This window comes from Mytilus californianus, unplaced genomic scaffold (genome assembly GCF_021869535.1).
Source record: "Mytilus californianus isolate M0D057914Y unplaced genomic scaffold, xbMytCali1.0.p SCAF_2, whole genome shotgun sequence".
NCBI classification, from domain to species: Eukaryota; Metazoa; Mollusca; class Bivalvia; order Mytilida; family Mytilidae; genus Mytilus; species Mytilus californianus.
The window spans coordinates 5,587,958-5,600,396 of record NW_026262668.1 but is presented as its reverse complement, the minus strand read 5'-3'; the positions used below and the strand labels follow the sequence as shown (position 1 = coordinate 5,600,396).

At 33.1% G+C, this 12,439-nt stretch overlaps 1 protein-coding gene across 2 annotated transcripts in view; it reads left to right on the top strand.

Annotated features, from left to right (window-relative positions):
* LOC127729141 (uncharacterized) overlaps positions 1-12,439 on the top strand; it is a 31,194-nt gene that overhangs the window by 13,309 nt on the left and 5,446 nt on the right. For both annotated transcript variants that reach the window (XM_052236796.1, XM_052236797.1), the window contains exons 11-16: positions 420-535; positions 1,110-1,207; positions 3,228-3,289; positions 4,451-4,671; positions 8,223-8,376; positions 12,046-12,270. In XM_052236796.1, coding sequence (XP_052092756.1) covers positions 420-535; positions 1,110-1,207; positions 3,228-3,289; positions 4,451-4,671; positions 8,223-8,376; positions 12,046-12,270 — 876 coding nt within the window. The remainder of the gene's footprint in view (positions 1-419; positions 536-1,109; positions 1,208-3,227; positions 3,290-4,450; positions 4,672-8,222; positions 8,377-12,045; positions 12,271-12,439) is intronic.

Genomic DNA, 12,439 nt, shown 5'->3' with positions numbered 1-12,439 from the left:
GATAAATTTACTGTACAATCATTTATAAAATTATCTGAGTTATATAAGGCTTAAGCTGAAACATGTTTGAACCAATAAGAAAATTTGTCTTATCAATCGAAATGAATTAAATGAAATCACTTGATGTTCTTCATTCGAATGTAAACCGTTACAAATGAATTAAATTCCTGTTCCGACTGTTCATACTTCAAATTAAATGTTTAGACCCGATCTTCAGCTATTTGAAAACGGAGGAAGGCCCCATACTATCTTAAATATAAAAAATGACTTTTTACGACACCAGCCTGATCAATATCGACCATTCCAAATAAGGTAGTACAATATAAATTCTGAAGAGGTGGCTGATTTAGCTCTGTATTAACATTAGCATTATATATAAGAGAAATATATCTCTTTCATTTCTTTCCTTCTTAATTTAGTATCGGAAATAACAAATTATGATGGACTGTTTCAACTTTTTCCACCTGACGGATTCAGCGATAAGTTGGGCTTAAATATACACTATGGTGAACCATTCCTTCTAAAGACAATTAAGGTAAAAGTATCCTAATTAATAGTATTGTATGCAAATTAATTTGTATGAAATATCTTTATATTTTTAATTGCTTTTGCATTGGTGTCAATCCAAAATCTATATATCTATAAATATTATATACCATGCCCGATATAAGAAAAGGTAAACGTTGAAAAAAAAATACACAAAATCACACAGAAAACTTAAGATTGGACAAAATGAACCGAATTATATGAATAAAGGGAAGTAATGAGCCAACTTTTATTGGAACTAACCGATCACTACTGTTAAACAATACAACAAACGTTGATACCAGTTTACATCAAAATAACTTAAACAACCAACGCTTCAATCAAATGTCATATGTATCAGCATGTCACCTGCAAACTTTGATTGTTTATGTTTCTGTTGCTTTAATTAACAACTTTAGTAGACTCTGGTCGATTTAATGATTGAAATATACTGTGTAGAAACCTGTGAATTGTTGATAACTGAATGATGCCATCTAAATATCTCTTAATACTTGTGTCGAGATCTACTTATACCCTTTTATTTCTTTATCATTATTACATACATGTAAAGACTATTTTAATAGGGCGATAAGCTCCATATTGGAAGATCGATAATATTGAACACAGACAAACCAGTTGAAACAAGACTTTTGGATTTATTTAATGATCAAGATGAAGCCATGTAAGTTGTTCCGATGAAAGAAATGGCAAAACGTCTGCCAGACATTTCTCTCATTTGATGGTAATGGTATGACTTCTGAGTTTATGAGTTTAAATACTTCATCTGTAAAATGTAAAAAACTAGTCTTGAAACGCTTCAAGAAGGAAAACATTATCATGATAAGTGTTATCTAGCCACTTCTAAATCGGAGCTATTTCTTTATATAGACAGTACATTAAAGTATTTTAGTTCAAAGTAATGAAGCATCATTTATAGAATAACTAATCGAAGAATTCAAATAGAGAAAAATATTCAACGAGTGACCGAACAACACATTAATTCACGAATGCGCGTAGCGCATGAGTTAATTATCAGTGTTGTTCGGTCACGAGTTGAATATTTTTTGATATTTGAATTCTTTGATTAGTTATTCTTTTTATTATATTGGCAAATGGCTTTTTTTAATGAAATAAATGTAGAAAATGTAAGGAACTATATCTTTTTTCTACGCATTCACAATTTGTTTTGATCCGACGTTATCGACGTCTTGACAACGCCTATTGTTGTATGACGTCAGAGAGTGAAATAACCACGTTTATTTCACATGTGAAATTATCGGTTTTTATTTGACTGGGAAATCAATGTAATTCAATGCTACCAATGTAATAAATTTGTTTAACTTATTTTACTTAGTGTTCTGTTTTGTTATAAAACAAACTAAAGATCAATGATTGGGTAATTTTTTTCAGACTGCATAATGTTTGAGTGTAGATTCGAATGGCAAGTGATGCATGCATAACAGGAGACGCTTAACCTGTCGCCCCATCCGGGCTCGCTCCATTTGGAATTCATGCGATTCGTTAAGGTTTTTTTTTGTCTCTCAACTCGTATGTTTTGTGTTGTTTTAAGAGATTAGATCATCGGCAAACTACTCCTTCCCTCTTATCTGTTTGAAATTGGATCCATTATTGATATATAAATGGATCGTCACAGTGTTTGTGTATGATATCAATATTTGTTTTCATTAGTTTTTTTCTGTTGTTCTATGCATATTGTGGATTTGATGGTAGATCATTATAGTTTCTGATAAATCTACTCAGATCTTGTATAGACTCGAATTGAATAACAGCTTAACAAGTGATATTGATCTTTCCTGATGAATTAATAAAATTGAGAATGGAAATGGGGAATATTAAAGACCGTATGTGGATCTGTAGGTTTGTTTTTAAAGTCATTTGATTGACGTATACACTATCCCTTCTTTTTGTCATTTCAAAAAGGTTACTGAAAAGCCTGGTGCCACCAGTAAAGACACACCTATGTATCTAAACAATAGGCAAGAATCTCCCTGTACTACTAACTACGTTCTTATCTTATTATTTGAAGATCGTTTAACTACTGTAGCCTTGATTTATCAATAAAATCGATATAATATTGAACATTTGTTTTGCATTTTTTTGTCGTTTGTTGCAGAATAATTTACATATTTCCCACATCACCTTTTATTTACATGCAATCTTATTACGAATATACAATACAAATTTTGTTTTGCTCTCAATGTTGATGATTCTACACGTAATTCAATGATGAGGATAATGAATAACGAATTAGCTCACAGATAAGATTTGTGTGTGTCTCAAAATGAGAAACATCTTTTCATTGTGTTAAGTGTAAGTATACAAAAATATTCTTATCTTTTACTACCGATTATTACCTATACCTTGTCCTAGTATTTATGATTCAGAAAGATATGCATGGCGAGCGATGAGTGTATAGCAGGAGTTGCTTATCATATCGTCGCATCCATTCTAGACGTTTGTACTTCATAGATTCACTATTTTCTCATTCCTATTGATTTAAGGATATAAGAACATCGGTATAATACTGTAGCTTCTTATTTATGCAATACTTTTGCGTTATGTATATTTTAGTATACTGTATTTCTTTTTCTGATTTGTTTTGGCTACACATTTGGGCGAAAAAATGATAATCTATTTCTTTTAATAATTAATAATGTTGGTTTCTTTACAATGCATTATAGGAATGTAAACATTAGCCATAGTCCAATTACGGATTACTCAGTTTTTCTGAAAAAAGAACACGGTAAGTAAAAATGATTTCTACAAGTAACTTAGAACAAAGCGATGTTCTTCCCGATGTGAATCATGATTTTCGTATTCTAGATATATCTGTTGACAAATAAGGGTCTAGATTAAGGATTGGGGTCTTCATTTTTGTGTAGTTTTTAGACCATTGTTCTCTATTCTTTATATTAAAGCAACCCATTAATTTGTATTCTTTAATTCATTTGCACATCTTTCTGTATTCTTCTTAGTTTAACCATAATTCTTACGAGATTCAAGAAAATCCCCACGCGGACGGCAAGATTAAAATAGTTTTTCAAACCACTACCTTTTAATCTCCATCATTGGACTTAATAAAGGCAAACAAAGAAGATGCAATGTACTTTTTGTTTGTTTGAACAGAAGTTGCGTTCGGCACACAATAGCTCTATAACTGGACTGAATGGTCAAACTTGGTTTCAAAGGATCAATAAAATATTATACATCGAACAACAACAGACAACAACAAGACCAATGCATACGTCGAAAAGAGAAACAACAGTCCTTAAAAAATAACTAGCAAACTACCAATTGAGCAACACCAATACATCACAAAACGAATGTGGACTTGGATTACATTAATTTAATTTATTGATACGACAAACACAAATAAAACGGTAAAATAAATAAAATGAGTTCTAGCTTAATATCATTCTCTTCAATTTATGTATCTTATGTATCAATTATATTTTACAGAAATTTATCTAATATCAATTTATAGAAGTTAGTTTCTTAACAAACCCTTAATAAATTTCTAGAAATACATACTGTCCTTTGAATATACGTTCGTCGTTTTATGTTTAACGGGTTATTGTTATTGTTATGGTAGTCATCCAAAAACCAGTCGGTTTTATTATGTAATTTTCGAAGAAACATTGTTAGATAAAATAAATGTTGCTTTTTGTGGTTGTTTTTTGTTGTTGTTGCAAAGCATGATATATTTTTGGGTTCGAGCATCAATGAAGAGACAGTAATTGTCAAAATGCTCATCTGGTGAAGTAAAATTGATACCGATTATGTTAATTTATAACATTATGTATCCCTCAAGAAATTGGGATTTTTATTCATCATAAAGGCAGTTCGATATCGGAATAATTTAAATGTATAATTTTACGATTTGTCATCTAAAATTTGTTCTTAGCCTGCTCGTATTTAATTACCATACGATCGCACTGCTATAACGGCAAGGTAAAACATTACCAAATAGAGATGGTTGGTTCAAAAGGCACAACAAGCAATACTGTAGTCGTTGGCAATATAGACGATTGTCTATGTCCTGGTAGGAATCTCTGTGGCTCATATTGGTTCCATACCCTGGTAGTAAACAAAGATATTGGAGGCATTCACACAGTTCGAATAACGGTACGTGACACTCTTACCAGCTTGGAATTAATGGTGGCGAACAGTATTTTAATTTTGTTAAAATTGTCAAATGTTACAATGTTGAAACCGTATGTAACTTTGAGATACAAATATACATGCAAACCCGACATAGGACCTTTGTTAATGTAAGATTCCTTCTAATTATAACTAAACTTCGCCATACGCATTACATTCGGCATTCTCCATATGCATGACAATCGACAATCTATTTCTATTTTTTTAAAGAAACCTACGTTAGATGCATTTTCTTTGAATTCAGCAATGTACGGTTTATTTATTATTTTTTCTTTTAACGATGGGTTTGACTGGTACAATACATGTATGTGATTAAATATTAAAATATTTTTAATTTCAATTTCAAAAAAGAATTCGAAGATATAAAATGTCTAATAAAACCAGATAACGCCATTGAAAAAATAAAAACGACGAAAGTACAAACAACAATTAACACAGCATTACATAGATATCCAAAGACTGAACAACGCATCAAAATCTGGGATGAATTCAGTACGTGGTTTGGAAGGGCGGGAAATTTCTACTCCATATATAGCACCCGTCATGTCACGCAAGCAAGAACAAATCCGATTAAGATATGTCACAGTCCAATCGAGAAAAGATGAAAGTAAAGTGGAGCTATTCATATAGGAGATATGCGACAGATACTAAAGGGACATTCAAACTCATAAGTCGAAAATAAACTGATATGGCTAAAAAAGAAAAAGGCCAAAAGACAAACAACAGTACACCAAAACACAACATGGAAAACTAAAGACTGAGCTTCACGAATCACACTAAGAAACCGGGGTGATATCAGGTGCTCCAGAAAGGTAAACAGATCCTGCTCAAGATGCGGCATCCGTCGTATTGCTCATGTAAGTACAAACCTGGTGATAAGTCTAATTCGGTAGGTCACATTCGTATTTGACACAGATATTCCATAGCTTTCAACCAAATCATGATGGCGTCCGTAAAACTTGCGAAGGGATGACTACAATTTAACCACTTGCAACCCTTGATGCAATAGCTTCTTTGTGAGCAGTAACCCTTTATCAAGAAAATCATGATAGGAAACGCAATCCCTTTAATTTCGTATCAACTTGTAGTTGTATAAAAAAAGTCATCAAAGATGCTAGGTTTATAATGTATAATTGATCAGGCAAAAGATGTGTTATAAATTCCTACAGGTGGAAAAAATTGTTAAAAGAGGTGTGCAACTTATACAAAAACTGAGTTATAAGGAAAAACGACTGAAATCGAAATAACATACGTTTAACGGTCATCATTACGAATTGGTTGATCGATTCGACCGGTCGGTTTCTCAACTAAATAGCGACATTTTTTCGCGGTGTTAAATCTTTTAATGCAAATAAAGTCGTCTGATCTGTACTTTTCCCGATTGTGTCAATACCCGATTATGACATCTTGAGTTTGAATTCGCATGGCGGGTGATGCATGCATAGATGTTGTTGAAGTAGAACAGCTCCTTAACTGTCTACGTATTTATTTATCCCAGGCTTTCAACTTTCTGGGTTTGGGCGTTCCTGATGAAGGTAAATCAAATAATTTGCTTTAGACGCACAAAATTGTATGACTTCGCATCCCGGTGAATTTCCTAAAAAATTGGAACAAGGCTTCATGTGAACATGCTTTGTCGGGTAATGCGTATTACGATTCATTCCTATTCAACTTCCTGTTTACCGAATACTTCAAAAATATAAGATACCAGGCTTATAATTTTATACACCAACGTACTTTTCTTCAACAAAAGCCTCATCAGTGACGCTAGAATAAAAAAAAGAAGTCCAAATAATATTCAAAGTTGAATAACATTAAAAAAGGTATCATTAATGAGCAAAAGCTGACAGTTCTACTTGTTTTTACTATTTGTTTCCCTTCTTTATACTAGTTTATACTTTACATAAATATTTTAAAAAATATGTCAAGTGAAAAAACAAAACACTCTCTTTTACTCTAAAATTCTCACAATCACAAAATCAAAGCTGGCGTAATATATGATACAACGAAGCACTGCGAATCACTCCATACATTTCTAGATATGTAAGACTTATTAAGTGTTATTTTCATATATTCGATTGAATTTATATGCAGGTTTCTCATTTTAACATGATTTATACTTGGTTAACTGCAGCCTTACTGAACTGAAATGTTTGCTGCAGATCTGCAGCAGGTCTGCTGCAGGTTTGCTGCAAACAAAATGTTTGCGGGAAACCTGAAAATAATGTTTGCAGATGTTTGCAGCTAGCTGCATCCCCTGCAAAGATTGCAGCAAGCTCGCAGAAACAATTATGTTTGCAGTAAGATTGCAGGAAAATTCAAAATATAAGGAATGTTCGCAGCTAGATTGCAGAAATCTTTGTCCATTCTAAATGTTTATAAAAACATTTCAAAAATTACATAAAATAACTGAGCATGCCTACTGGTAACTTCCTGGAAGTTAAAATTTGAATTTTGGTGCTTCATCATGCTGATGGTATTTGAGTAATGTTATATATGAGTGCTCAGGGAGGCATTGTAGGTTCCGAAAGTTATTGGATATTAAATGTGTAGTTTTATTATTTGTAAAAGTACAAATTATTCATAGAAAAGTAAGCTTATGAAAGTACTCATTCATGATCGACCTCAACAAATTAATACCTTAAAGTTTACAAAACAGTTACAAACATGCTTTTGCATAGTACTCTCTAATCTGTTTAGATTTATCAACTTATATATGATGTTCCAATAAGTCAATTTTAAAATGAAATTAACCAAGCTAGCTTTATGCTTAAAATGCAATTCAAATGAGTACTTCTTTTGTAGTTTTAAAGTTCGTCAATAACATTTGAGCACTTTAACAAATAAAACAATATTATTTCTTAAAAAGGTATTTACTAATACTAAGATAATTTTGCAAATAATGAAGTATTTGAATTGTTGTATATATGTATGTAACCTAACAGGTTTTCAAAATTTGTTTTGTATAAATTGAATAATGTGATGTGTAAACGAACAGGACATTGATAATTTGTGTGGTTTCTGCAACCACACAGGAGAAAGGCCAATTTGCATACTGTGGATTCATTAATATTCGTTGGATACCAATTTTCGTACATTTCGTGGGTACAGGTGAACCACGAATTTAAATGTTCAACAAATTACAAATTTTCTAAAAGAATGTATGCAGACTTTGCCAAAACCACGAAATTAAATATCCACGAAAATGCAAGTTTTACTCAATCCACTAAAATTGGTACCCACGAAAATAGATGAATCCACTGTATAAATGTTTGCAGCAGTTTTGCAACAAACACGCAGGAGAAAGATTGATTTGCATAGAACAGGTCTGCAGCAAACACTCATTTCCATATAAACGTTTGTTGCAGGCCTGCAGCAAACATTCATTTGCATGGTGAATTGTTTTTGACAGACTTGCAGCAAATATTTGCAGGAGGCTGATTTTTTTCAGTTAGGGTGAGATATTAACTGACAATCGGCAGAATAACTCACATTTTAACATAATCTTGTTTTAGGGAAAGTATGGCGTATCTACGGATGGAATATGGGAACTGAAGGTCAAATCTGTTATAAATGGAGAGAAAAGGCAGGTTGCGTGGGACTGGGATCACGCTCGAGGTCGTGTACATGAAATAAAAAACAGTTTGAAAAAATGGACAAGAAAGATAGGTATGCATTTACAAACGACTAAAGGGATTGCGTTATACGAATATAATATACCTGACTTAGGTTTGGGGGACTTAAGACAAGTATAAAATATAAATCAAACGCAGAGCTTTCAAATTACATCATTTTACTTTGGATTCAAACACAAAAAGAGGCTGATACATGTAATAATAACAACAATCACAGATAAGGCAATATAGTTCCGGAAAATACAGATTCAACATACAGATATACAACTCGAAACAGTCCTATATTTTAGATAAATATATCTGTAGGACTCTGAACCGCGATGGTACTCCGAACCGCGATGGTCACACTGAAGTATGATGGTTTGACGCTGTTGTACGTTTTTGATCACGCTGAAGTTCGATGGTGGCATTGTGACGCTATCTTGTTGATAGCTACGCCGAAGTGCGATGGTGGTTACGCTGAAGTGCGATGGATTACCTAAACTTTATTGTTAATGTGTCCCATGTCGATGAAAAGGTAAATTTGTTTGCTAGAAGCAGCGTTTCATGTTTATTAAGTAAATTATCGAGAATAGTAACCTGTTTAATTAGAAACAGTCATAAACTGGTCAAAACATTTACTAAATTTTATCATCGGTATAAGGACATCATTCGTAAATATAACTCAACATGCAGATATCTTATACGTTCGGGTATTTCACATCCAATCTTTTATGGTAATATTCTTTACAAAGCACAAAAATGCCAGTACTCACCTCAAAAGCTAACAAAACCTTTAAACAGACTTATTAAGAAGGGATATAGTTACGATACTGTTGTCAGGTCATTAAAGATTGCATATTTTGGCTTTAATATTGATTCACTTATAGGGTCTTTGCATCGGAATTAAACATATTTATTCTAAAACCAGTTGTTGGCATGACACGGGTTATGTTCTTCTCATATATTTTATGACGGTATAATACTAAACCCCTAACAGGAGGGATTGTGCCTGATATTCATATGATGAAGACATAATCTTTCAATCAGTTTAATTGAGGTCTGGAGCTGGCATGTCAGTAACTGCTAGTAGTCTGTTGTTATTTATGTATTATTGTCATTTTGTTTAATTTCTTTTGTTTCCTATTCTGACATCGGACTCGGACTTCTGTTAAACTGAGTTTTACTGTGCGTACTGTTGTACGTTTGTTTTTTCTACATTGGCTAGAGGTATAGGGCGAGGGTTGAGATCTCAAAAAACATGTTTAACCCCGCCGCATTTTTGCGCCTGTCCCAAGTCAGGAGCCTCTGGCCTTTGTTAGTCTTGTATCATTTTTAATTTTAGTTTCTTGTGTATAATTTGGAGTTTAGTATGACGTCCATTATCACTGAACTAGTATACATATTTGTTTAGGGGCCAGCTGAAGGACGCCTCCGGGTGCGGGAGTTTCTCGCTGCATTGAAGACCCATTGGTGGCCTTCGGCTGTTGTCTGCTCTATGGTCGGGTTGTTGTCTCTTTGACACATTCCCCATTTCCATTCTCAATTTTATAATAAATATTTCCAGTCAGAATTGTAACGTTGTAGTTCGCTTTTGACAAAAATAAGCCAACGTTCATACAGTCATTCAAGACGCTACATACAAGATTATTTTCTATTAAAACCAGTGTTAATTTCAATGACTGAAAATGTGATAGCTGTTTAAGATGCAATTTGGTAAGGGCCTTATTATTTTATTATCGTCGGTGGTTTTTTCTGCAACTGAAGAAAATATAGAATGTTTTTGCATATTCAACATGAATACAACTTGTATTTTTTTAATACTACCGAAAAAGGGATAAAATTAGAAGACAAGGAAAATGTAAATGAGATTCTTTTTCGAAATCTATAGAAGTTTTGTTTTTTATGTACGATGGAGCTTGGAATTCTCCAACTACATATGGATCCGCAGAGATACTCCCCGTATTATGATATTACGGTTAACGTGAAACTCATGAGAGCTGAGAGTTGATGTTACTTTAACACATTCAGTAATCTCAAATGAGAGGAACAAAGTAAAGATAAGCTGTTAACGCAGAATAATGTCCTAATGCAGCAAATTTAAAGAGAACAATCTATCATTTAGTATGGAACTATAAAAGAGAGGCGAAAGATACCAAAGGGACATTCAAACTCATGAGTCGAAAATAAACTGACAACGCCATGGCTAAAAAAGAAAAAGACCAACAGACAAACAATGGTACACAAAACACAACATAGAAAACTAAAGACTGAGCAACACGAACCCCACCAAAAACTGGGGGTGACCTCAGGTGTTCCGGAAGGGTAAGCAGATCCTACTCCACGTGTTGCTCATGTTGGTACAAACCCGATAATAAGTCTAATTCGGTAGGTCACATTCGGGAAAAGGAGACGGGATTGTAGTTACGACATTAGGAACATATCCGTTATCATCTGTGAAACGGATATTCCAAGTAATTGCTTATATAAACCATCCGGCGGAGACCATCGCACTTTAGCGTGACCATCGGACTTCAGCGTCCCCATCGCACCTCCGAGTCCTACATATCTATTTCTGTTTCATGAAAAGTGTTATTTGTTTAAAACATAGTATAACCGGGAAATATTTTACACTATAACATTTTATATATCTTCTGTTGTGCTGTAATAATTTAATTATGGATGTCTTCTGATTAGCTGAAAGTGTTTTGTGGACATAATTTTGTCATGTGATTGTGACGTCACCAACATTTTTTTCAAACTTTACTCCTTAAAAATGGAATTTAGAATCAAATTATAAGGAATGACTGTAATATTTTTTCTGTCTATTTGAAATCATCTAAAAAATGTGGTGAACACTTTTAAATAACCCGCTACGCGGGTTATTCAGTGTGCACCACATTTTTTATGTTATCATTTTTCATAGACAGAAAAAATATTACAGTCATTCCTTAAATGTTACTGAGTAACTTGTGACCAATTGACAAAAATAAACTTGCATGTTTCGCATTTCTAAGTCTGATGACTATGATGTAAAAGTATGCATTAATTAATCCCTTTTTTCAATTCCTGAACATGATTATCAAAATTTCATAACAATTATCAAATCAGTTTAAGTATAATAAACTCATCATAGATACCAGGATTGAAATTTTATATTTACGCCAGACGCGCGTTTCGTCTACAAAAGACTCATCAGTGACGCTCGAATAAAAAACTATTAAAAAGGCCAAATAAAGTACGAAGTTAAAGAGCATTGAGGACCAAAAATTCCTAAAAGTTTTGCCAAATACAGCTAAGGTAATCTATTCCTGAGGTAGAAAAGCCATAGTATTTCGAATATATAGAATTTAGATTAAACTGATTTGAACTTTTATCCTTTTTGCAATGTGCACATTTCCATGCACATCATACTACTTGTCGAAACTTTTCAGGTTGCATAGTACTGTGGAATCATTATTTTTCGTGGATTACCAATTTCCGTTGATTGTGGGTATATGGACACCACGAATTTGAATGTGAAACAAGTTTAGATTTTATATATTCTTGTATACAAACTTTTGAAATACCACGATATCAAATATCCAAGAAGATACTTTTTTCGTCTATCAACGAAAATTGGTAGACACGAATATAAATAGGTCCACAGTAAGCAATTGATTATAAAATCTCTTTGGTTTATTGATGACTACGAATAGAATGATTGAAAGAACTCGTTTTTTAGATTTAGATGTATACCCTGTCCAGTTTACTTTCCTAAGTAGTAATATGGCTCATCTTGAAGGACAACCATTACAAATTGGTGATACTGGTTTTATTCATATCTTGTCTTCCGTGCCACGAATGTCTTTCTGGGACCAACCCATAACTCATGTGGTTAGCTTAGAAGATATGGATGAAGTTGGAATTAAGGAAATAGGACCTAAACCGCATATGCCACTATCAGCAGGTAATGTTTATTTTCATCAATGAAAACAATGATGATTAACCGATGGTTGATTACACCTCTGCTTTTATGGACTTGTCTCTCAATATTAAGTTTTCTTTAAATTTCTCTATATTTAGTAAACTTCATTGTGTTTCCGTTTTCTGTATTCTAGCTAATAATGTTCTCTGTC